Raw genomic sequence first — 27,733 nt, forward strand, 5'->3', positions numbered from 1 at the left:
ACTGTGCATTAAGAAATTTCCTAATACTTCGTTTAATAATGGAGGAACATATGCATTTTGAAAGCTGCAAATGAAATGTAATACCATAAAGGTGGATTCAGCCTTTAAATATTTATCTCAGCTCTTTTTTAAAATTAATTTAAAAAGAAGCCAACTAAATCATATCTTACATGCAAAACTTTGGAGTCAGATTCCATTGTACATGTAACAGAATGTTACATCAATTGTATGCATAATATAGACAATGCAGAAGAAGTAAGATACTGACCTTAAGTGCACAGAGAATATTTACTGTGTTTAACGTTGTGTAACTTAAATTTTGATTGCTAAGTTATAAATTGAAGGAAATTCTATTTATTTGACGTGAAATTAGATCCTGTCTTATCGGACCTCTTGTAAAATAATAAGTAGTTTTTTAGTTGGGTGAAAATAAGTATGGGCACATTTTTTCTAAAAGTTTTTCCGTGCTTTGCAGTTTTTGTGAATCACTGTTTAATTCTTACGGCTTTATCATTTATTTTATGTCTAGATTCCTGTGGTTGCAGTAAATGCTCCATTATTTTATTGTAAACCTTGTATACTTGCTTCTGCACTGCATGCTATGTACAGACTCAACTTGATAATCATTTCCACTTGTCATGCTTGTCTCATATATATCACCAAAATGGTTCACTGTTTTCAGTTTTGGATTATAAGTACATTCCCTTTTGTTGATTGATGCATGTATTGTCAATTTTATTATTTTTAAAAGCACACAGTGCGCAACAGCATGGTCTTGAAAAATGAGTGATTTTGACTTTCATGACTTTATATAGCGAAATACATTACTTTTGTGCAAAAATATTTTCATTGTGTCATGTAAAATTAATTACCACAGAAATACTCAGTGGTAGTTAGAACTAACAGGATTTATGGACTGTGTTAAAACACCTACAATAAAGCATCAGAAACTTAAATAATGAAGGTTTTAAGAAAATTCCACATTAAAAAATGAGTAATGTTGGGAAGCATGTTTGAGACCATGACGTACTTTTGGGATTAGATGACATTGTTAACCTGTCGAGATTTGCTGTCACAAAAATCTGTTGTTTATATTTCCCCTTGAAACTACTGTGAAATATTACACCAGTATTGCTTGCAGTTTAGTTCACATGGTACAATGACGTTTATCTGAAATCAAATAATTTTGTTGTGGTAGTCGACACTTAACTATCTGTCATGACACCCTTTGTTAACCTGCCGAACAGGCATCTGGTAAAGGAAGGAACTGGAACTAGTCTGTCTTCAACATAGATTTATTTACAAAACCCAGTATAACACAAGTGAAGACTACTTTCCTCAGTTTCTCCACCACACAGGTGGAAACTGGTTCTTATATATGTATCCCCAGTTAGTATCAGCTGCTCTTAATTACAACTAGACCGTGCCCTCATTTGTCACATTTGCAACATTAACATGCTTTGCTACCAATAACAAAAAGTGCTAAAAACACAACAAAATTGGTCCATGAATTTTAACACTATCTGTTATGAAAAATAACAAAAGCAGGTAGGCATGACTAGTGCACAACATACTTCTGACAGTTTAATTAGGTAGGATTGATAAACAATTTCAGCTTCATTGTTATGACATATAAGGTCGTCCAAATCATTCAATGAACTCTAATAACTCACTGTAGCCTATTTGTTACATGTGCCAATCATTGTGTATTCTGTTCCCTACAAATTTCACATATAATTAGCATAATTAATTTAACTTGTCATATTGTGTTCCTTAAATAGATGCATAAATAGAATCCTAGCAGAAGAACTGTGGAGTAATAGGTTTCACTTGTTATGAGAACATAAGAATTAGGAGCAGAAGTAGGCTATACAGCCCATCAAGCCTGTTCCATCATACTATACAATTATGGCTGATTTTCAGCTTCAACTCCACTTACCTGCCCACTCCACAGATCTTTTGATCCCTTAAGAGGCCAAAAATCTGTTATCTCAGCCTTAAATATATTCCATGATGTAGAATCCACAATTCCCTAGGGTAGAGAATCCTAAAGATTCAAAGATTTGAGTGAAGAAATTTCTCTTCTCAGTTCTAAATTATCACCCTCTTGAGACTGTTACCCCATGTTCTAATTCCCTAACCAGTTGAAACAATTTCTCAGTGTCTACCCTGTCAAGCATCTTCAAGATCTTGTATATATCAATGAGATCACCTCTCATTCTTCTAAACTCCGGAGAACCTAGACCCAGTTTACTCAGTCCCTCACCTTACGACAACCCTGTCCTCCCAGGAACCAACTTCACTATATCACCCCCAGTGTAAGTATATCCCTCCCTAAATGTGAAGACCAAAACTGAACATTAGTACAGGCGTGGTCTCATCAAAGCCTACCATTGTAGCAAGACTTCTTTATTCTTGCATTCCTATCCCCTTGTAATAAAAGGACAAATGACTTCCTAATTGTTTTCTGTACTTGCATGCTAACTTTGTGTTCCTTGTATGAGTACAGCCAAGTCCCTCTGAAAATTAAAATTTACAAGTTTCACGCCTTTTAATAATCTACTTTTTATTCTAACTACGCAAGTGAATAACCTCACACCCACAGTATACTCCATCTGCCATGTTGTTGCCCACTCACTTAATCTGTCTATATCTCTTTGCAGCCTCTTTGTGTATTCTTCACCGCTTGTATTCCCCCCTACCTTTGTATCCTCAGCAAACCTAGATACATGTCTCTTTGATTAAGTCATTAATATAGATTGTAAATAGCTGAGGCTGCAGCACTAATCCTTGTGGCACTCCACTTGTTACAGCCTGCCAACTTGAAAATGCCCTGTTTACCCTTTCTTTTTGTTTCCTGTCCATTAACCAATCCTCTATCCCAACTCTATGAGCCCTTATTTTTGCATATTAACCTTTTGTCTGATACATCATTGAATGCCTTTTGGAAACCCAAAAATAATACATTTACTGAACGCTATCTACCCTACTAGTTACATGTTGAAAAAACCCTAATAAATTTGTCAAACATGATTTCCCTTTTGTAAAATCATGTTGTCTTTGTCTGATGCTACTATGATTTTCTAAGTGCATTAGTAAGACTTCCTTGCTAATAGGTCCCAGTTATTTCCTAACAACTGATGTCAGGCTAACTGGCCTGTCGTTCCCTGTTTTCTCACCCTTTGTTTTTCAATCATGATGTTGCATTTGCTAACATCGAACCCCCTGGACAATTTTAGAATCTAGGGAATTTTGGCAAATTATAACCAGGGCATCCACTATCTCTCTAGCTATCCCTTTTAGAACTCTTGGATGTATGTCCTGGGGGTTAATGGATTTTAGTCCCTTGGCTTTCTCCAGTACTTCTTCTCTGCTGATATCAATCACCTTAATTTCCTCACTGTTATTAGCCCTTGGGCTACCCTTCATTTCTGGCATCTTCCACTATGAAGACAGACATAAAATAATTGTTCAATATCTCTGCCATTTCCTCATTCCCCACAATAATTTCCCTGGTCTCAGCTTCTAAGGGACCAACATTTATTTTAGCCACTCTCCTTTTATGTACTTTTAAAAGCTCATACAAATTGCTTTTATGTTCCTTATTAACAACTTTTTGGTGGTCCTTTGCTGGCTCCCAATCCTCAGACTTACTATGATTCTTTACAACATTATCAGCCTTTTCTTTTAATCTAATACTTCCTTAGTAAGCCACAGATGGCTCTTTCTTGATGAGTTTTTGTTTTTGTGATGGAATGTATTTTTGTTGAACATTTTGCACTGTTTCTTTCCATGTTTCTCACTGTTTATTTATTACCATTACCTGTTAGTCTATTTACTAATCAACCTTAGCCAGTTCTTCCCTCATACCTAAATAAAGGCTTTGTTTACATTTAAAATTCTTGCTTGTGATTGGAATATGTCACTTTCAAATTTAATATGAAATTCGGTTATATTATGATCACTGTTTCCCAGCGGGTCTTTTACTATGAGATTACTAATTAACCCTGCCTCATTGCAGTAGCATTATCCCTAATTAGTTCCATAATGTATTGTTCCAGGAAATTGTCATGAAAGCTTTCTAAAACTCATCTTCCAGACCACCCTTGCGATTTGATTGGTCCAGTCTATATGAAGATTAAAGCTCTCCACAGTTATTATATTACTTTTGTTACAAGCTCCAATAATTTCTTGCTTAATGCTCTGTCCATTGGTATACCTACTTTTAGGGGCCCATGAATTACTGGCACCAGCATTTTCTGACCCTTGTTATTCCTAAGCTCCAACCATACTGATTCTACTGCCTGATTTTCTGAGCCAAGATTGATTCTTACAAATGTCCTTATGTCATCCTTTACTATTTGGGCTATTCCTCCTCCTTTTCCATTCTCTCTGTCTTTTTCATAATGTTGTGTACCCTGGAATATTTATATCCCAGCTTGAGTCACCTTGTAACCAAGGGTGGCATCTAATGATAACAGTGCTAGGCCCGTTCCCCAGCTGATAAGCCAGAGGCAATCACGCGGTGACCATTTCCAGGGACCCTGTCTGGATTACATCCTAATCAGGCAGTTTGTTGGCTGCCTTTGGGGTTCCATGCTCCTGCAGCGGGCATTTGCTGCAGGAATTTCTCCTGCAGGGCAGCTGTCCCACCTCAGAGCTCCTGGCCAAACAGAGGCTTGCAGCTCTCCAGTACCAGCAGCAATGTCAGAATCAGTGACCAGTGTTGGTATAGTAGACCCATGGGTGCGGATTGTCACTGGAGCCCCTGAACACAAGTAGGTTGGTCAGGATCACTGGGGTCAGGGAGGCTCTGATAAGGTGGTTCTGGCAGTCGGTGTAATGGGCAGGGGGTTGTATTCCCAAGGGCTCCTCCCTTGCTGCTAGCAGGTCCCTTTGTTGGGCACAGGATGCCCGAAAAGGAGAGAGGTTCCCCCATCAGGCTGTAGACAAGCCCGTCAGAGTTTACCTGGTGGCCCACATGGTGTGGTTCCTGCCTGCTGCTGACTGAATACCAATTGACTTCGGGCAGGAAGGCCACTCTTGACCCTTTCTACCCAGGAGTTAATTGGGGAAGTCAGGAAGGTAACAGCTCTCCACCTTGAACATTCCTGCCCATTAAATGACACCCCTGGCTTCCCAGCCTGCTCCCAGAGGTAAGCATTAAATTTCACCCCATATCTCTGTAATGGCAGTTAGATCTAAATTATTTGTGTCACTAATTCATCTATCTTATTGTAGATGCTTCACGATTCCGATAATGAGCCTTTAATTTTATTTTTTACTACTGTTACGACTTGTGAGGACACGTGTCAGGTCTTGCCCTTTCTTTTCCACTCTTTGATTGATTGTAACATGGCTTTTTGAAATTTATAAGGATGAAGGTATCAATTCAGTGTCTGTACTTAACTGTTTACTTGTTGATTGCGAAGAACTCAATCTGACAGGCTTTCTTGAGTTTAAACACAAAAGTGGTTAGTTTTTATCGTACCAGAAAGGCACCAGGTAAAGATATAAAGATGTTTAACAAGGTGAACGCGTGCCCCGACCTTCACAACACACACACATTCACCAACATTACAAGTTATACAGTAGAGGAGGTTAGCTTTTGGCCAAATTAAGGTTTAATGATAAAAAGTTAAAACGGTTAAAAAAAAGAGTTCACTCTTTGAGTCCTTCGCTGTGATTCATAGCTGAAGCAGTTTTTCCCAAAGTGGTCTTAAAATTCTAATGGGGTTGAGGCCAATGCAAACTGCAATTCCTGGAGATGGTCTCTTTTAAACCATAACCCTTCTTTTCCAAAAATCAATGCTATTGCACCTGAGAGTCCTTTCGATTGAAATTCTCTAGCTCTGTGATGGATTTCACAATGTAACAGAGATAGGGCTCTGAACTTGAGAGAGATGGTATTACTTGCCCATTTACAGACTTCTTCTTCAGACTGCCCAAAAGTAACCAGGATGTTGTAATAAAAGACATTTCAAAACGGTGATTCTGGCCATATGGCCTCTCCCCAGTATCCAATAGAAGGTAATTGATTAGCTCATGTCTAGACAGACCTTGGCATGCCCTAACTGTAGTCCACATTAGAAACTGCCAGAAACTGAACAACTTGTAATACCAGACATGTCAAGTGATGTATGACAGCCATCTTAAGTCAGTGCCTTTGCTGGCTTTTAAAAATCCTTTTAAAGAAGTTCAATATATATTTGACCTGCTGATGAAATTAAAGATTAATATTACACGTGCACACTTCACATCATCATGACACTACTATTCTTTTCATGGACTTTATTTGCTGATTTACTATTACTGTTAAACTCTCTGTTGCTTCCTGGCCTACTCTGTTATCTTTACCCACTTTGCCCCACTGTTCTATTGTTTTGACATTTTTCTTTGGATTTCTAAACCTTCTTAACTTGAACCTTTTCCCTTTCTGTTAGTGGCCCTAGTTATTCCATTTGCCAGGACACTGATCCCATCCCAGTGGAATAGCTGCTTCTTTCCTGAGTACTGGTGCTAGTGCCCCATGAATCAAAACCCTTCTCACACCAATCTTTGAGCCACATATTTAATTCTCTATTGGTGTGTAGCTCTGGTAACAATTCAGAAATTATCTTTGGGGCTCTGCGTTTTAGTTTGGACCCTAACTCAGCAGAACATCATTAATTGTTCTACCTATGTTGTTGGTTCCTATGTGGGACATGACAACTAGATCCTCCCCAACCTACTCCCAAGTTCGTCTCCAGCCTCAAGGAGATGTCCTTAACTCTGGCAGCAGTCAGGCAATGCAACCTTCTTTATTCCCGCACATGGCTGCATCCGAGAATACTGGGGGAAGTGAGGGTGGAAATTGCAGAGGCACTGGCCATAATTTTCCAATCCTCTTTAGACACTGGGTGGAGCTAGAGGACTGGAAAATTGCCAATGTTGCACCCTTGTTCCAGAAAAGATGTAAAGGTAAGCGTAGCAATTACAAGGTCAGTCAGTTTAACCTTGGTGTTGGGGAAGCTTTTAGAAATGATGCTTCAAGACAAAATTAATAGTCAGTTGTGCAAATGTGGGTTAATTAAAGAAAGCCAGCATGGATTTGTTAGGGCAAATTGTGTTTAACTAACTTGCTCAAGTTTTTTAATGAAGTAAGAGAGAGGATTGATGAAGGTAATGCTGTTGATGTGATGTACATGGACTTCCAAAAGGCATTTAATAAAGGATGCACAACAGGCTTGTGAGAAAAGTTGGAGTGTAAAGGAAATATAGATTAGTTAGGTGAAATATAGATAATAGATAGAATTCATATATAATTAGGAAATTATACTGTAGAATTGAATAAATGGTTTCCTTTGTTAAACGCAAAAAAAAACTTACCCCCCCCACCCCCCCAATCTCTGAATCTGACATACACCAGATAGAACATTTCAAACGGGGGTGAAATTCACTAGAATTTCTTAGAAACCTTTACGCATAAATGTTCTGGTACAGGCTGTTACAGAAGGTCACAAGGACATAGATGCCAAAGCACAAGAGTATCCCAAGGAAAGCAGAACATTTAAATACCATCTATTTCACTATTTAAATAACATTCTTTAACAAAAGAAATGTTAAAATGGCATCGTAATATACTGGGGTCAGCTTTGTCTGCAAAAGGGCACACTGATGTGTTTTTATTTTAAGGAAAAAGATTCATTGCAAGCTCACTTTAGATGATACAACGCTTGAATTATTATCAATTAATTTAAAATCATGAATCAACTTAAATGGAATAGTGCACATTACTCTTACAAGATCTTGGCTGAACTGAGAAAAAGGCAGGTTTTGGATTACCTAATTATGAACAAAGAAACATTAAGGTGACCATTCTCTAAGATTTAAAGTTTAAACCTTTTTCTATAAAAACACAGATTATGTAAATAAGAAACAAGGAGAAGTCATTATAGGCATTGGAAGATATTACAACATTTATTAACGAGATAAAAGCTCACTACATAATAAAGCAATCCTCAACAATTAATTAATTTACTAATAAGGTATGATGCAGCCTTATAAAAAGGGGAGGAGCTTATACAGAGAGGCAATGCCCACATTTGCTAAAGATGATTTAATCAATTAGAAACTGTATGAAGATAGCAGTTTTTGCCACAGAAACACAGAAGTGTTGAAAAAAAATCTTAGGTCAGTGCAACTCAAGATGCTGGAAAGCTGGATACTTTAAGTGAGCTCCAGCTCCAGCTCCAGCTCATCAGACAGCTAAAACACTCGGGGATTTAAGGTAATATGTTTCTTTAAGTATTTGATGGACATCCTAAGATAACTTAATCAGTAACAATTTAAGAGTCTTTTTAAATACTGGATTCTATATTAGAACTAAGGTTATGTTTTCCATCTTTCTATGATCTTTAACATTGTGATGTGCTTACGCACTTAGTGTATTGCGTGTTACGGTTCTTTAATAAACTTGTAAATATGTTAGTAAAATATAATGTAGGCCTTCTGTATACAACTTTAAGAACCCCCTCTCTTGTATTCTCCAAAGTGGGGAGATGCAATTTTTGAAGGGATATCCCTGGACACTTATAATATCCAGGTAATTATAACCTAGCTGATAATCATTCAAAAAGGCTATCTGGGAGAAGGCAATATCACTTGATTATCTTCATTGAGGGAGAGGTAGTTCACTTACTCAGGCCCATAGTAAGTGTCTGCAGGAAGTGGCTATTTTAAATTCAAGTGAAGGTGATTATTAAGAGATTACTCCTGATCTGGGATAACCCTAAAAAAGGGGTTAGGGTTATAATCCGCTTCAAGAGCTCATGGAATAAAAGGAACATATATATGAAACTGTCTGAATGACAGGAAACGGAGAGTAGTGGTGAATGTTTGTTTTATGGACTGGAGGAAAGTTTGTACTGGAGTTGCCCAGAGATCATTGTTAAGATCCCTGCTCATTCTGATATATCCAGAGGTGAGAAATTTCTGCCGCTTGATGGAATTCTGACTTGGGGATAATGGAATTCCACCCTTTTATATTTTTTTTCCTGACCTGCAGCTCCCCTCAGCTGCTGCTGCTGGCTACAATGCTGCCAAAGTCGGAAGGACAGAGTCCCAACCTGAAAAATCTCTGCCAGTACAAAGGCTAGGGGAACCACCACTCAGCCTTGCGCCATTCCGGACCCAGCTTCTGTCACTCATCCCACTAGAAGGGCATGCTCTGCTGCTAGCTTGGTGGAGACACTGGCTTCGGCAGGCTGGGAGGACTGGGGGCAGTGGAGCCTAAGTTTCCACAGGATTCAGCAGAATGGGGCGTGGAGGCAGAGCCTCCATGGGGTTTGACAGGTGGGGGAAGGAAAGGTGGTTTGGGGAGAGTAGCTGCTGAATGAGTGGGTTAGGGAAAGGGGTTTGGGAAGAGGAACTGCTGAGTGACTGGGGGAAAGGATTAAAGAGAGGGGTTGTTGAGTGAGTGAATTAGGGAGGGCTGCTGGGAAGAGGGGTGTATGTGCAGGGTGGGGGATGAGGGGATGATTACAGGGTGGGGGCAGTACTAAGTCTTCTGTTATCAGGGAATATGGAAAGCTTGGCTGAAACCTACATAAGTATATAAAATAATGACATTTTTACAACGTACTTTAAAAACACAGATCTTCATATTTAAATGATATGTGATATGTGAACTTTAATAATTATACACTAAATATTGCTTTGCTACTTTATTGCTGTTTTGTTAATGCTGGTGTCAACAGTTCAAGAGTTTTCTTTACATATCGGATCATGGGATATGGGCGTTGCTGGCAAAGCCAGTATTTGTTACCTATCCCAAATTGCCTGTGAGAAGGTGATGGTGAGTTAAAATGGGGTCACATTGGAAAATAGTCTTGTGAAGCAGTGCCATAGTCATTTGCTTCACTTTGCATCTACATAATCCAACAAGGTCATGTTCTGTTGTCAGTATGGGCTTTATTCTGCATTACATGCACTAACTTTATTGAATTCTGAAAAGCTGAGGTCACTTTGGTTATTTGATACAAATGCATTGGTCTTGACAATAATAGAAGGTAAACAAAGGAAAACCTAATGTTTCTACCCACTTGAAGTCTAATAATTTCACATATTTGAAGTGGCCTAGAGAGTTATATTTCACTGTCAACATAAGAGTTCTGGAATTATATGACTAGATTTTCATTACTGAGGTGGGTAGCAGGAGTTGGGAAAATTCCTGGCTTGGCCCCACCCTCGGGAGAAAATGCCCGCAAAAGCGGGATCTTCATTGCCAAGAGGATGGATGTGAGGATGGATGTGGGCTGGAGTCAGGCCAGCCAATCTGGGAAAGAAGGAAGGAGGCAGCTGCTGAGGTGGCATGTTTAAAAGGTCCGCCTTAGTGTTTTGGGATCTTGTCCCAGTTAAAATAAAACCTGAAAGGCCCTCTAGCTCTCTCCCCTCACACCCACTCATCCATGCCACCTAATGCCCCCATGCCAGGTTGTGCCCCCCACCCAACCTCATGACCTCCTATGCTAAGCTATGCACTCCCCCTCCCCCATGGTGCTTCATGACCCATGTGCAAAGCTATGGTGCTTCTATGCCCATTGACCCACCATACACTGTATGATGGGCCATAGGGGGGTGGGGGGGGGCCTTACTTTGGTATGGGGTGGGTCATAAGGAGGACAATTTGAACTCACCTTTTAAAAGGTCTCCTCATGGAGACTAGGGCCATGACTCCACTGGGAACCACGTCGTAAACCACGACTCTTTAAAAACCTGGCCAATTTCATGAAAATTGTGGAGGAGTAGGTCATGCTTATTTCCGGCCTATTCGGGAGTGCTGGGTGCAGGCTTTTGACTCAAACCAGCCCTCACCCTTTAAGGACACTCCCAAAAATCAGACAACCTGGAATGGGGTCAGGAATCCTGGAATTGACACACGCTTACCATTTTTAAAGGGCTCCCAAGTCATCTCAACTTGGTGAAAATCCAGCCCATAGTTCCTAGTCACAAAGAATTTTCAAACCTTTTGGTCTTTGGCCATGAATTTTCTGACTTTTTTGTCTTTGGCCATTTCTATCCCTGTGTACGTTCATGACCTAAACTTTGGTGTACAGGGCACAATTTTAAAATTGTGCGCACTGCACAATTTGGAATTATTGTATACAATGAGGAGGATAGTGTTAAACTTCAAAAGGACAAGTTTGGTGAAATGGGCAGACAAAAGTGGCAGATGAAATTTATTGCAGACAAGTGTGAAGTGATTCATTTTGGTAGAAATATAATACAAGATAATAATATAAGATAAAGGGAACAATGCTAAAGGGGGTGCAGGAGCAGAGGGACCTGGGGGTATATGTGCATAATTCATTTGAAGGTGTCAGGACAGGTTGAGAAAGCGCAACTCGATCCTGGGAATTATTAATACTGGGTGTAGAGTGTGAAAACAAGCAAGTTATGATAAACCTGTATAAAATGCTGGTTTGGCCTCAGCTGGAGTGTTGCATCCTGTTTTGGGTACAATGCTTTAGGAAAAATGTGAAGGCATTAGAGAGGGTGTAGAAAATATCCAGGAATGAGGAACTTCAGTTACGTAGATTGGAGATGCTGGGACTGTTCTCCTTAGAGAAGAGAAGGTTGAGAGGAGATTTGATAAAGGTAATCAAAATCGTGAGGAGACTGGACAGAGTAAGTGGAGAGAAAATGTTCTCTCGGTGGAAGAATCGAGAGCCAGAAGGCGCAGATTTAAAGTTATTGGCAAAAGAAGCAATGGCAACATGAAGAAAATCTTTTTTAAGCAGCAACTAGGATCTGGAATGCAGTCCCTGAGAATGTGGTAGAGTCAGATTAAGATTATGACATTTAAAAAGGAATTGGAGAATTGTCTGAGGGGGAAAAAATTGTGGGACTACAGAGAAAGGACAGAGGAACGGGACTAGCTGAGTTGCTCTTGCAGGGAGCTGTCACGGACACAATGGGTTGAATATCCTCCTCCTGTGCTATAACCATTCTATCATTCTAACTTTGCAGTTTCTACCCCAATAAGGTTTTATTTTGTGTTTAGTGAATGTAGAACATGACCTTTTTCATTTATGTTTGGAAATAATATTGCCCAAGCAAGGATAAGCTTTTGCACAAGGGTATTTATTTAACATGCCATATCCAATCTAAATCTAATTTCTCGTGTGCTAATAGAATGCATTATAGCACACTTTAATGCATGCTAATAGAACTGGGAGAGAGGTGGAAATGCGCAAGTAAGTTTGCTGTAGGTATTACAAAATGTTCATGCATTGTGCCCTTAGTTTTTAGTAGAGAAAAAGCATCAGTATTTGTCACTTCCATCCCATTCAAATCATTAAAAAATGAATATACAATGTTAATTTTACCAAAAAAATTTAAATGGTAAGTATTTTAAAAATGTTGCTGCACTGGGCCATATTTTGGAACCTTGTTTTCCTTGGTCTTAAAACTATAAACCGCCAGGAGTTGCACAAGTGCAATGAATATTATTCCAAGTTACAGTTGAACTAACAGCAATGTTATCAGCCCCTATATAATAAAAATCTAAAATCAAAGACCCATTGAGCATTAGATGCATATATCTTAGCAGAAGTCTACAAAAGCCAGGAAAATGTCAACTTATTAATTAACTAAGAACTAATAGGTGTATGGTTTACATCAAAATTTTAAACCTAGCAAGGTTGTGACAAGGTGAGCAATAAAATATGGCTTACCTCTAGGCTTACAACTTATACAAAACCTGCAAAAAGGACAACTTAATGCATTTACAGATTTTATTTTAATACATATAGCATAAACTTCTAGTACAAATTTAGTATAACTTCTTGTATAACTTGTAGTATATAGAGTGACGATTGGTACTCTTCAGAGAAAGCACTCAAAAAGCCATGGAACCCCCTATTGGAGAATCTGGTTCGAAAAGATTATTGTTCCTTCAAGAATCATTGGGTGCTACTGAAAATGAGCTCTGCAAGAAAACCTCATCTATTACAGAAATTTTCCAATTATCTGTCATCATATACTGCAGCTAGCATCCCTTTCTATCTGGTGGATTATAAGGATTGTAACTGTTATTCCTACACAAGCCTTCATTTTGAGAGGGTGATATTTTTTGAACAAAAAATGGAGGAATGCTTGCTCTTACCTGTGATTAATGGGCTGCTAGCAAAATCACATGTTTCAAAGCTGATCATTCCTACAATTTTGGTATTTTTAATTGCACATAAAAACCTCCTTTTCCTTAAACGAGTAATTTTGTTCCCAACAAACTTAAGGCTAACTCATGCCCTTTATGTATTAAGCTATAGTTATAAATGTTGTGAATCTAGTGATTGATGATTTATGTTAGCCACAGATACCTCAGTAAGGCTATTTTTTTGACAGACTATAATTCCCGTTACCTGCTTTAGACCAGAGCATCAGAAATTTGAAATGTGATTCATAAAAACAATAAGCTAATTCCAGACTGTGTTGACTTAATTCATAGTAAACTATTTGGTCTAGCTCATCATTCCATTGGGGTCCAATACTCCTTTGTCTTGGTGACATTAAATAAATGTTACTGTGAACATGATCATTTCTTCTGATAAGTCATTGCTGTGAGCTCAAAAAAATGACATTCAAACCCTGTACCTTGCCAGTAATTTACATCATGTACCATTTCAGCGGAATCAAAGTGCAAGAAGGCTAGCCTAGGAAGACATTCCACTGAAAAATTCACTGGAAATCCAGGGACATCCAGAAAACCAGGGATTCTAAATAAGGAAGATATTGAAAGACTTGAAAATACCAATTTGAACAAGGGTGGAAAACGAGGCAACAAGGATGGCGACAGCAGCCCAAGCCCTAAAAAAAAGAAGCTGGAACAGTTGTTTAAAAGTAGCCATGACTCACCTGTTGACACCTCAAGAGAAAAACTTGGTTATCCAGTTTCTGGTCGTGGCCCATATGAGCATGTATATTCAATGAAGCAAACTAGCAATCTTCAGATAACTACCTCATCTCCTGTACCTCAAAAGCCTCAGTTTGTAGGCCGCAGTGGACAGGAACATGAAATTAATAAATTGACCACAGCACAAGCCAAGTATCCATCGCCAGTTGACAGTCATTTTCCTGCTCGACAAAGGCTCAAGCATCAAGATGGTGATACATTCAACAGGCCAGGAACTTCCTCACAACAAAGTGCTTTATCTCTGTCCAGCACCAGAGTTGAGGTAGACTCCAGGCCCCAACAAAGGGTTAATGAAAAGCATTTAAATTCTGGATTCCTTCAAAACACTGAAGAAAGCAGTGGTGTTTTGCCACCAGAAACTTCAGGTGGACGGCATGTGGGTGTCGTTGAGGAAGATCTTCCAAAAAGCCAGCCCTCCTCATACTGTCCAAATTGTGTAATACTGCAGGAGAAAATTCGACAGCTTCAGGAGGAACTAGATCGGTTGAAGTCTAACTTACCAGGTACGTCAACACATGTGAAGTGTCCCAGAAGATTGGAGGTTCATGTGCTTGCTTTTACACTTTACTGGTAATAAGTTTGATTTTTAAAGCTGTGGCTGGCACTCTAACCGGCCTATCAGCCTATCTATAGTTTTCACAGTTCTTAGCTGTGAGTTGGGAAAGCTCACCCATAGGAAAATTATGCTCCTTCTATTTGTGGACAAATGCCTTGCTGGTTGATCCAAGAAATAGCCTTGGTGTTGCATATCCATAGCTCTTGCAAAGAGGGAGGAAGAATATTTAGATGTGTTGTCATGTGAAAGAGATGGGAAAGGAGAATGAGGGAGGACAGTAAGGGGATTCAAATGTAAAGTAGAAACAAAGAGACAGTATCCTATTTGTTGGCCTGCATAGGCTGTATTTTAAATCAATGCTTCTTTCACAGATCATCTTGTGGTTAAAGATTTGATTTTAGGTATGTGTATGGTATCTGACATTCCCCAGGCCAGGTTAGAAGACACCTTTTAAAAAAATATCTGTGAGCAGAACCAAGCCTTTTTTTGGCAACTGTTAAGTGTGATATATGATTTGTGATGTCAGTAGAAAGAAAAGAAAAACAAAAGGCTGAAAGGTGACTTTGATCTGAATGCACATTATTTAACAATTGTATTCTCTGCACTGTACAACTCCAGGTTCACTATTTTAATAAAAAGCAAGCATTTGTGCCAGTTTCTCAATCAGTCTAGATCCTTTCTGCCACTAAAGTTTGAGTCGACACTTCTTTTCTGTTTTTATTTTGAAAATACATCTTGATTTTGTATTCTTCCAAGTTAATTTTTAGTTGCCAGAAATAGTAGCTGGAGAAAATAACTCAACCAACCCTTTCAGTGTCAGAGCAGGGGTTAGGAGAAAGTGAGGGAAGATCAGTGACAACAACAATTTGGAAAAGAAGAGGTAGGAAAATAAGTGGAAGAAGTCAGACTGTAGATGATGGAAGAAACACACTTGGATTACTCTCAATCTGTCAAGTAGTTCTTCTCTTCCCGAGCAAGTAAATAAGTAGTCTAATCCTCGTTCAGTTAACCTTATCCTTTAATATCACTTATAATCAAACTACTGAATAAGAGAGAATGGAACAAAATTGTAATTTTGTTACCTACTGTGTGTTTGGAGAAAGGACAACTTTTTTCTTTTTATTCTTTGTGTTTTGAACTTAGGGCCTCTTGGTAACCTTACAGAGCTACGATTCACTTTAAGATCCAGCCATATTTCAGTCTATTCTTCCATACCTAGCCTAGACAATTCCGTTCCTGCTTACCTCTAGCCCATCTTAATGACTCCCTTGTTCTCTATCCAGATACAATCACTAGGATTGAATTATGAATAAGGCAGCACAATTCATCCTGCTGGATCTAAAACAGAAATGCAGGTTTGCTGACTTGTCTATTTTTCCTTGTGAGTTGATAATCACATTTTGAATGGTCTAAACATAGGAAAACCAGAGCCAGGCATGTAGATGGTCAGACCTGAAACTTACAAAACTGTTAAATTTAAAACATTCACTTTGCAGCTTTCAAAATAAGCATTATATATCTCATACAGTGTGACTTCCTCAATTCTTTTTGTACATTTCAAATGCAGAGTGCTGTTTCATTTTTTTCAGAGCAGTGGTTTACTTATATTTCATGAATGCTGTACTCACAAACCATCTTGAAAACTGTAGCTGATCTCAGCTATAAGAATTATGAAAAGTAGTATGTTTTGATTTTACTTATAGTAGTTTCTCACATTATTGGTTGGTTTTGAAATTTTTGAGCTCATTGAAGACCTTAAATTAGTGTTTTAATCAAACTATCCAAACCATGAATAACCAATATGTGTTAGTGTGAAAATGGTGAGAAACAAAATCCAACTGTGCACTATGAGCATATATTTTATATTAATCTTATGTGAAGTGAATCAGAAATATGGATTGTATCTAAAATCAACCACTGTAGCATGCATCATGGTAGATGAGACAGTTATGTATGAGTAATCTGTTCTAAGTATGTTCTATTTATAACACTTGTAAAGTGTTTCAACTGGAAAGCAACTGTAATAACAAGTTTTTGTATACCATCTCAGAAATGATGACTTTTACATAGGCAGAGCATTTGTATGGAGTCATAAGGAGCAGCATTCCAATTCTTTGAGAATGAAGATGGGTCAAAAACAATTAGGGCCCAATTTTCATGGAAGAAGCGGGAAGGTTGGGTTGAGAAGTTTCCTGACTCCTTTAAAAAGCCTCCTGGCTTTTTGTTATGGGGAGGTGAGGGTGAGATGGAGTCAGATCTGCCACCTCTGGAGGCAAGCCCAAGGCTGCAATGGAGGTGGGTGGATGGCGAGGCAGGCAGACTGGAATGTTCATCTCCATTTACTGGGACGTTGGTCCAGTTGTAATGATGTATGACAGGCCCCCAAATCTTCACCCCTACCCCCCACCCACATGTCCCCCAACTCATACCCACATACCCTCTCGTACGCATGCTTCCCCCATGCCTCCTCATATACTCCATACCCCATCACACTCCCCATTTCCCCTCCATCCCCCCACTTATCCTCCATAGCCACTCACTCAATTTCCACTATGGACAGACCTCAGGATGTCTTCAAAATTAATATTTTAAAAACCAAGCTTCTAGTAATCTAGTAGAGCTGTCTTTCAAATACACTTCATACTGAGAAAATGTCGTTCATAAAAGCTATTTAAAGAAATTTAAGTCCCCTCAAGTGATCATTCTGTTGTAAAGATAAACAAGCACTTGCCACATTAAAGACAGATAATCATTTAATAACCTCCTAAAACTGTCAATCAAAATGTGAACACAGCCCCATGCCGAGATAAGTGGTTCTTCAGCTTTTGAAACTCAGCCAAGGATTTATAATGGGCTCAGCTGTAATAATAAAGCCTGGGAAATGTGAACAGCGGAGTCTGTTGAAACTGAAAAAACAGATGGCCTTATGCCGCGCTTTAGGAAGGATGTGAAGCCTTTGGAGAGATTGCAGAAAAGATTTACGAGAATGGTTCCAGGGATGAGAAACTTCAGTTATGAAGATTGATTGGAGAAGTTCAGCCTGTTTTCTTTGGAGGAAAGTAGGCTGAAAGGGGATTTGATATTCAAAATCATGAGGTTTCCGGTCAGAGTAGTTGGGAGAAAGTGTTCCCAATCATGGAAGGATCGAGAACCCAAGGGCACAGATTTAAAGTAATTGGCAAAAGAAGCAAAAGCGATATAAGAAAAAACTTTTTAATGTACTGAGTGGTTAAGGTCTGGAATGAACTGCTTAAGAGTGTGGTGGAGGTAGGTTCAATAAAAGCATTCAAAAGCGTATTAGACTGGTATTTGAAAAGGAAGAATATGCAGAGTTTTAGGGAGAAGACAGGAAAATGACATTTAGTGAATTGCCCATTCAGAGGCCTGGTGCAGACATGATGGGCTGAATGGCCTCCTTTTGCGTTGTAACAATACTGTGATTCTGTGATATTTTTCTAAGTTACACCAGACATTCTGTCAATCAAAGCAGTCCAGGAGCACATGATTGTTTTTTTCTCTGAGTGAAAGCTGCTGAAGTGTTTCTTTTCAATTTAAAAGGGTTCTGGACATTTAAGTCACTTCAGATTAAAGCACTAGAGATTCCAACCACTGTTTTCTTCAATTTTGAGTGGATAGTAGTACTTTTCCATGTGGGAAAAGTACTCAAAGGCATCTCAACATTTACACAGTGCTGATCAATGTCATGGTCAACTTACCTTTACAGGACAGAGCTCTATTATCAACTGCAGTAAAAACACATTTAATTTACAATACAGTATCTAACTATTGAAACTGAAAGAGCACTTTGTTTTTGTATTTGAAAGTCTGTCAGTGAAAGAATTCCAGGAGCAGGTGACTGGTTTTTTTGGTTCCCCACTTGGGATTGGGGTTCCCCTGTGGCTCATGATTCTCTGAGAAGTCCAAACCCAGTCTACTAACAGAAGGAGCCTAACTCCTCTTAAAATTGCTGGGGGGGCGTGGCGGGCAGGGGCGGGGGTGGTGATGGTGGTTTGAACCTCTCATCCCTGCAATGGAGCCAGCTGGAGCCAGGAGTGCTGCGCACAGGCTAACTGCCCGCACTCTTATCACATGCTGGTGAAATTTCAGGCCTTAATTTACATATTTACTAATGAATGACATAATCTGGCAGCAAATAGTTTCGCTTTTAGATTAAAATAATTCAATTAGACATCTGAAGTTTTGTTTCTGACTGGATGGTTTATTCTCACATCAAATAAGTGTTTTTAGAACTATGACAAAGTAATTTCAGGATGTAAGGCTGCTTTTTGTCAGTAGGTGGGGCTGTTGCACTTAGTGAATATTTCAAGGTAATAATTTGTTCATGGTGATGATTAATGGCTATTAGCCTACAGAGGGTGACATTTATTTTATTATGATGGTTAATAGTCTGAGATGTTAACTGCTGGCTTCACTTACTTGTGCGGATGTGTCTCAGCTCCTAAGTCCACTTTTAAAAGACTACTTTTAATGACTGAGTTCTTCCTTCTGTTACCACTGTGCTCAGGGATCTCCAGTGGGAGAGCAATGAAGGAAGCATAATTCTGAAATTCATGCTGCTTGAGAGTTGAGTTATTAAGAGAGTGATACCCTGTTCGGATCATTGAGATTCTCTCTGTAGGACTATCTAGTTAGTAATTTTTCAGACAATGGAAATTATTTCACCTGCTACCTTGTGGGCTTTCTATTTTACAGGGATATATATGAGGTTTTTTGCCTGGAAAGCAATTTAAATTTAATCTTGACTATGAAGTTTAACCTGTTTTAGTCTCACAACATAAAACATTATAGTCAAATATTTTAAATTCTATTACAGTTTAGTATGTGCCACACCATCAAGTAATCAGTCTAGTTGCCTTACCTGATGCTATATTATAAACTTTATTTTCAAACTTTTTTGCAGGCTTCTGCCTCTATTATTAGTTACTATACAGAAAGGGAGATGAAAGTAGTGATGGAGAAAGTAAATTCAGATCAGTAGGTGGAGGGGAGGAGCGATGTAACCAGTAGTTGTTGGGGAGGAGATTCTGTAAATAAACATTGTAGTTGAAGTTACTGGGAAAGGGGAAATAAAGTGCCATAGCGTAGTCTTTGATGGCTGGCTGCAACCAGTGGAATATTGTATGTGGAAAAAGGATAAACAACCAATGGATGAGTTGAAATGGATAGTGCGGGAAGTGGGAGGTGAAAATCTTGACCTGGAGGTAGGGAATCTTGCTCAGCGGGAAGAGAGGTGACCAATATATCTGCCTAGTGTAGTGGGGGTGGGGGTGGTCTGTTTTTTTTACCTTCTGTATTCTTTCATTGGGTCTCTGTTTCTGGCTTAGTGGAGAGGTATGTTTGGCTAAAAATGTTCACGGATATGGGGACAGGAAGATAGGGTGAGGCTAATTCTTGCAGAGACTCAGATTTGCTTCTCATATAAACGGTACATGATTTCCCTATATAGCATTTTTTTATAACCTAATAGGCTAATGACTTACATAGGAAGTAGGAGCAGAAGTGGGTCATTCAGCCCTGCAAGCCCATTCTGCCATTCAGCTAGATCGTGGTTGATCTTCCACCTCAATGCCATTTTTCCACATTATCCCTTGATATCTAGAAATCTATCAATCTCTTGCCTTGAATATACTAAATGACTTGAGCCTCCGCATCCCTCTGAGGTAGAGAATCACAGAGTTTCACCACCCCCTGAGTGAAGAAATTCCTCCTCATTTCAGCCCTAAATAGCCTACCCCTTATTGTGATTCCCATGCCATTGACACATTATGCCATGTATGGGTCTTTTACAATCAATTAGCCTTTTAATGCTACCTACTGCAGCAATTCCTCAAAATCCTGAGACCTGTTGCAGCTTTGTAAGGAATTTATTTTTTAAACTCAGCAAATCATTTTATGCTGTATGTATTGGTGCTTCTTGGTCTGCACCTAATGTGGAAAGACTTACTCGCATGTAATTCATTGTGTCCATTTGTTTTTCTATTTTTAATATTTTCTGATCTTCAGTTTTGCCTCTCTTTTTCATCAATTCTGAAGAGATGGTGTTTAATGATCAGCTCCCAAGAAATTGCCAATTCCTCCTATACAACGGGAAGCATCTACGTGTTGCCCAGCTACGACTTTCTTTCTGATTTCTCCTTCCCCACTTTCATTCTAGAAGTTACTCCAACCTCCAACCCATGTCACTGAACATGACTGTTGTAGCAGTACTGTTTCTTGATTGTGATTTTGTATATTGATCCAACAGAGTTTGAATAAAATTGTTGAGTATGTGCCATAGTAAGGTAGTATGATATCCTTCCTGTTTTGTGAACTGTGTTCAAAGCCAGCCTAGAGTACTGGAAGAAGAACTTCTGTCTGCTTATAAATGAGCTCAGTAAGTCTTGATTTAGTTTCTCATAGAAACGAGCCCATCACACAAAGCTATCCACAGTTGAACACCATTTAACACTAACTTGGTTGGATCATTCAGAGAGAGCACAGGAGTGGCTGATGTTCAAAATAGAAATATAACATTTGTACAGGAAAGAATGCTGATATGAAATGGCTGTGAAGGAGCATTATTTGACAGAGTACGGAAAGATTTGTTCTGCTTCTGACCAATGAAGTACTTAAGGGTGAGACTGGTTACAGAAAGTGGAAAAAATGTTAAATTTCTGAGCAGGGATATCTTCACCTTAATACAAAAATGCACTCACAAGACCCTAAATGCAGGTGGGAAACAGCAAACACAACTACAGAAGAGCAGTGATAAAGTAAGAAAATGCCAGAACTATGCAGCAAGTCCGTCAGCACCAGAAAGAAGAAAAAGATGGTTAACGTTTTGGGTGTAGACCCATATCACAACCTTAAGCTGAAAGATAAGTGAGATCCTTAATGGAACTGAATAAAATAAAAATGGGGGCACAGGGTGGGACAAAGCAGTGGGTGAGAGAAGGGCAAGCTAATGAATTGGACAATTTATTTCTTAAAGTCTAGAAAATAATTGAAAATTGATGGGTAATGTATGGAGATCATCCAAGTAAGGCAACAGAAAGGAATAAAAGGTTTGGAAAAATAAGCAAATGGAGTGAAAAGAACCAACTACAAATGCAAGAAATTTGAAATAAAAAATAGAAAATTCTAGAAATGCGTAACAGACTCACCTGCATTTGGAAGAGAGAAGATAGACCAAATTTGCAGTTGTTGTCTATTTCTAGCTCCAATTGTGATTGTAGGTTGCGTACATAACTCTTGGGCCAGTATATTCCGTGTGGCAGAATTTCCCTTCCTGTCATCTGAGGAATTGGCGGCAAACAAACCCACCCATACTGGCTGCCCCGCACCCATTTCATGCTCCAGTTAGCTGGAGGTGGATTTTTGCCCCTCAGTCGGGAGGAAGACCTGCCGCAGAGAGCTCTCTGGACCCTGCAGTGCCAGAAGCTGCAGTGGATAGCACTGGGACTGCAAGCAGTCCCCAGAGCCTAAGTCCCAGGAGGCCAGGACCAGTTATGTTTTAGGGGCCTCAGGCAGGGAGAGTAGGTGAGACCTGGGGGGATGGACACAAGGGGTTTGGTGTGTTGGTGGAGAGGCCGCAGGGGAGGGAGCCCCCACAGGGGTAAGACGTTTTGGGGGATTGGTGCTCGATATTAAAAGGAGGCTTCTGATGGAGGCACCCCTCGCCATCCCGCCCAAGGCCTGAGCAGGGTTTTTCAGCCTGCCCCTGAACACCTCCCGCCAGCCTGAAAATCTACGCTGGCTGGGAAACAGCCCTTAAGTGGTCAATATTTGACTACTTAAGGGCCTCAGTTGAGGCAAGGATGGGCCGGCCAGCCTGGGCCTTGCCTGACTCAGCGTAAAATTGTGGAGAGATTGGGGCAGGCTGGATCCCAGTGGGAAGGATCTTCGAAAAATTTGACGGTCACCCCCCGTCATCTACAAACCTGCCAGTGGAGAATTGTATAATTCTGCCCTTGATTTTTGTCTTTTTTTTCTTTCAACTTTGTTGTTTTCTGTAAAGTTCCTTTAAAGGAACTTGCTTATCTTCCGGTTTCTAGTTCTGACAGAACCTCTACCCAAAATGTTAACTCGTATTTTTCTTTACAGGTACTGACAGGAAATGTTACATATTTCCAGTATTTTCTGCTTTCATTTCATATTTTCATGATTAATGTTTTTTAAATTTTAATTGTACAATAGAACAGTGCTCTAAAAGATTAATTGTACAATAATCATGCTTATACCATAAATGTCTATAAGTATTTTCAGTGTTTTCATTATTTTTGAACTGATTTAACATTAAAGAAAGTCCTCTAATACGTATAAAACAAACATGTACTTACATAGTGGTTTCTCACATCTTTTAGAATCATCTCAAAGTGTTTCTCATTGGATGAATTACGTTGTGCAAGTGCTGGTAAATGTGCCAGCTGTTATGCTCACAGGAAGATCTCATGGACGTCAACGTGACTGATAATCTTCTGCAGCCTCTTGTCAGTTAAAACTAGCTGTTGAAATTAATAACTAAATATGAAAAAGTTAGCTAATTACACGGTTTTGAAGATTTGCTACTATCGCTCCAAAAAAGCACTGGAAATCCAATGTTTATGAGTTGTGCTTAAAGCCTGCATTAGGTGTTGATCTTGATATTGAAAGTATGTTATTAATCGGACACAGTGGTGAATTGTATATGGTTGTAATTTCTAATTTAATGATGAGAAATTTCAAAATTTAATCAAATTTACTTTTTGAACATTCACCAACACCTTGCACATTGGTGTGGTTGGGCATATTTGTGCCTGCCATTTTGCATTGAAATATAATTTTAATATCAGGTGGGTCATTTTGTGGAGCAGTGGGAGAGGAAGGAAGGCATAGAAGTTACGTGGTAAAAAGAAGATAACTTAGAATAAGTGTGTGATAGTAGAATGTAACAACTCTCAGCTGAATGCAGTACTGTTCCACAGTAGATTCTTCAGATTGCTTTATAATTAAATATTTGTACTGGGGGGTGAGAAAGAAAAAAAAGTGTGGTATTTTCTTTAATCCCATGCACTGTAGAAATGCCATACTGAATTTATTTTTTGCCAAATTAGTACTAAGCCATAAGGAAGAGATATTAATACATAATTAACCAACTTCTTCCAGCGGAATAGAATAATCTAAGTCCAAAGTGAACATATTCTGAACTGTTATGCTGTGAATTGATTAGATGAGCTAATTGCGCAACTATCAGTATTCTATTCTTTAAGACATTCTTCTTGAAAAGAAAAAGGAGTATGTCAATGATGTAACAACTTGATATAACCTGGAGGTCCATGTGTGGTGTGAGATCCCTGATATGTTGGTGCCCACTGGGTGGATGACATCACTTCTGTATAGTTTTGGACCAAAGCTTTTCTCTGGTTCAGATTATATTCAGTCTTTAATCTCTCTCTCTCTCTTGAAACTGCTCTGGGTCTGCTTGCACCACATCTTTTTTTTCTGTATCTTTTTTATTTTTTTCCTGTTAGTAGAGTGTAGTAATGGAGCACTGTGCTTATAAACTGACAAGTTACACAATGTCCGAATGACCTTTTTGTTTAAATCTAATGTATTGTCTCTTATCATATACTTGTCATCGATGCAAAATGTTTCACACAAATATTTAAGAACTCGTTTCCTCTCTACAAAGAATAAAATGTACAGACTCGGGAGTACATATGTTTCTGACAGTTTTTATTGTAACAAAGAAATTCAGAATGCAATGGGGATGTCTAAACTAAAAGTGAAGATATTTGCTTTTTAATCTAGTTAAAGATATCTAAACATATGGCCCTTCAGAACAATACATGTGGCCATCAACAATTTTTATGACTTTACTGGATCTAATTTGATCAATTCTAAGTTCAGTATCCAAAATTAATATGTGGTAAGGAAAGAAGGCCTTGCTGCTTTCATTCCTTTGTGCTATTTTATGATGGGACTAATAAATGTCTTATTGATTCATCACTTCCTAATTATTACTAGCTAATAAATCTTTTGGTAAGTGAAAAATATATTTCTGGTTTCTGCAGGTGGTAAATCAGTAAAGTATTAATTTGAAAGATGCAGGCACATTTCTGGAGGAGTTAATTTTGCTTTGATGCTGGTGAGTCATAAGGCAAGGAAGGGGTGCTGATAATCTGGTTTATACAACAAGCCCTTTTCTAACATGATCTTTTGAATTTACTAATGCATTTATGCAATGCTGCTGTTGAGTTTTGCTCACACCAAAAAAAAAAGAAAATAAAAATCTGGAAGTGCTGTCATACACCAGAGGAATGAAGACTCTGATAGCTGTATTTCAGTTTCTGAGATCCTACCGAAAGAGATGGAATGATGATGGCAACTGATGAAGGTAAGAAATTTAAATTTTTGTTTGATTTTCCTTATTTATTGAAATATTGTGTTGATTTTGAAGAATGATTATAACAATAAATTTTACATAATTGCACCCAAAGATTTCTAAATGACCGGTTACCTGTGGAAACCACAACACGCAGTTAGACAAAGGGTAGAGGGGCAGACTGATAGCATGTGTGGTTTATTATATCTGTGGGATAACTTTCAAAATTGTATAAAATAAAACCATATTCTAGATTGTGAAGGATGAATATCATGAATGAGATAATAGTATACATTCTGCAATTCCTTATTGTCTTTTCACGTAGAAATCGACAACTGATTTTTGCACAATATGGAAGTAAATGCCATGTATACAGTTTTGATACACCTTTTTTAAAATTTTGCTTTCTGCAGTGAGGAATGGATGGTGTTGCGAATTAAATAAAACTCATTTAAGAACATAGGAATCTATAGGACCAGAAAGGACCATTGCATTTCATCCAGCTGTTAGCAAGATTAAAAAAAATGCGTCACTATATTTGTCTCCTACAGCCCTTGCTACTTCTTATGCCATAAAACTACCCATCTCCCCCTTAAATTTTCCAGCACCACCTTTTGCCATTACCCCAAACCATTGTAGTTTACATATTCATCACCCTCTGTGTGAAATAATAAAATCTAAACTGTTCATCTTCTGTCTTCTGAGCTTGGGTTTTTTACTTCTTGTTTGTGGTTATGTAAAGCAATTAAAAAAGATTTCATTTATCTATGCCCCTTAGATCCTCAACATCTTTAATAAGGTCTCCCTTCTTTTCTCTGGTAACACTTAGACTTTCATGAGTATCTGCTTGGAGCTGTGGTGCTTAATTCCCAATATCATTTACTTGATCTTCTCTGTACCCTCTACAAAGTGGAGACTACCAGAATTTTACACAATACATCAGATTGGTTGCTCTATGCTATCTCGCTATTGTCCTCTTTAAGGGATTATATTAGTACCCTTGTAGTTGAATCTTGTTACATGAGGTTTTTCTTTTATTTAAATTTAGGTATTCTCTAGAACAAAAATGAGCTGTTTCTGGGCAGCACAGAGCGTTGAGCCCCCAAAACCTTATGCCATTGATACATCTATTAGGAAATCAATTTGAACCTGCAATTTCCCTGTCTGATGAGTTTACATCAAAATTGTCCCTTTGGGGAAAAAAGACAGAACAAAGAGCAAGCATTGCACTACAAGGAGGAAAGGCTAAAAGGTTATGCTCAGGAACTTCTTAGAAACTATTTGTGTATGGTAGTGGTAGTACCATACCAATTTTCTTTCTAGTGCACTTCACTGGATTATAGAATATTTTTTCACTTTGTATTTTGTGACAGTACTAAGTAGTCTTTAGTCAAGCAGAAAACAAATCAGCAGCAGGAGTCCGAGAAGGAAAATGAAGAGAAACATCATGTTTTAATAAATGCTCTCTTAAATACAGATTTAATATCTGATGGTTAGCTTTGGATCATTTTTGAACTGCTTATGAACATGCATTCTATACTTTTGGTGGGGTAATTGAGATATTACAGTACCTAGAATTTTAAACCAAAACAAATAACAGGCAGCTGGGTATTACTGATGTGGTAGGATGCTGCCTCGTGACTGTGCTTTCCCATGTCGTGAAGTACTGATTTCAATCAAGTGGGGAGACCTTTTAGATAGGTGAAATTAGAGGGCATTTCAACCATGATGTACCTCATAGCAGCTTATATTGATGAAATCCTGGATGAAGTTAGCTTTCCTTCCATTTTTGTTGTAGGAATGGTGCATGACCTTAAAACTGTTAAAAATTTTTCTAAAAGATTTAACAGTAATAAGGGTTAGACTTTTCTGAAAGCTTTTACTTCCATATATATAATGGCACTCTTGTCAGGCAATTAAATTCGTTCCACAAATAAGTTAAATGCCATCAAGTTGTTACATATTTTCTGAAACACTGAGGAGGTGCATTTTCTAGAAATCTGGAAATTAACATTAATTTCCCCCATTCCCTCTATCCTGCAAATTGTTACCTTCCTTTGGATGCCACTTCTAGAAGAACTTCAAACTTTTACATAACTGGCAATGGTGCTCCACAGTGAAGATGGACAAGCCTTATGAGCTCAGTGTGATGTTGTATCTTGTTTCCAAGCTAAAAACTGATGGAGTTGAGCAAATAAGTACCAGGAACAAGTGGCACAGGGACTGTAACCCAGAACCACCCTTTTTATTCCAGCATTCAACCACCTCAGCTACCTAACCAAACAGAACTTAGGTAGATAGAGTACATCTGCAGTGACTCAGACAGTGTTTTATGCTACTTTAGTTTTTACGTGGTTTAAAGCTCATTAGTCCCTAGTTAATGACAGCATCAAAGAAATAATAAACTAGTTGCATTAGATATATTCTTTACAAGTACTGTTGTTTGGTCCTTGGTTTCAAGACAATGAAATTTTTGGAATTTGTTGGTATTTAAGTATTTTCACCTATAATAAAATCAATAATTCTGTATTTAGAGGGAAAATTAAGGGGAATTATGTCAAGAGCGGATGCTAAACTTGTTTCTGCCTTACAAGAATAAAATAAAGATCTTTCATGCTTTAAGTACAAAATTTCCAGTACCCTGCCCCATTATTGGATGGGGTAATTTATGAACAATTAGCTAGTGATTTCAGTGGCAGTGAATTGCTAATCTAGGTTAGGCTTTTTTAATGTGAAAAAAATTGCTTACATTCATATCCTCAACTTTTTTACTTTACAATGTCTGCAGCTTACTTTTAAATTGTACTTTTGTGTAAAATGTCACCGTAGAACCACTAACAGGAGTTGCAATGTTCAGGGA

The 27,733-nt window shown here is 38.5% G+C and overlaps 1 protein-coding gene across 8 annotated transcripts in view; it reads left to right on the forward strand.

Annotated features, from left to right (window-relative positions):
- The window catches only part of prdm11 (PR domain containing 11), a 191,308-nt gene that overhangs the window by 87,114 nt on the left and 76,461 nt on the right, over positions 1-27,733 (forward strand). For 7 of the 8 annotated variants that reach the window (XM_041196769.1, XM_041196768.1, XM_041196770.1 and 4 more), the window contains one exon: positions 13,669-14,457. The exons of the other annotated variant lie outside the window; for it this stretch is intronic. In XM_041196769.1, the coding sequence (XP_041052703.1) occupies positions 13,669-14,457 (789 nt within the window). The remainder of the gene's footprint in view (positions 1-13,668; positions 14,458-27,733) is intronic. 8 annotated transcript variants of the gene reach the window in all.

This window comes from Carcharodon carcharias, chromosome 10 (assembly GCF_017639515.1).
Source record: "Carcharodon carcharias isolate sCarCar2 chromosome 10, sCarCar2.pri, whole genome shotgun sequence".
Classification (NCBI taxonomy): domain Eukaryota; kingdom Metazoa; phylum Chordata; class Chondrichthyes; order Lamniformes; family Lamnidae; genus Carcharodon; species Carcharodon carcharias.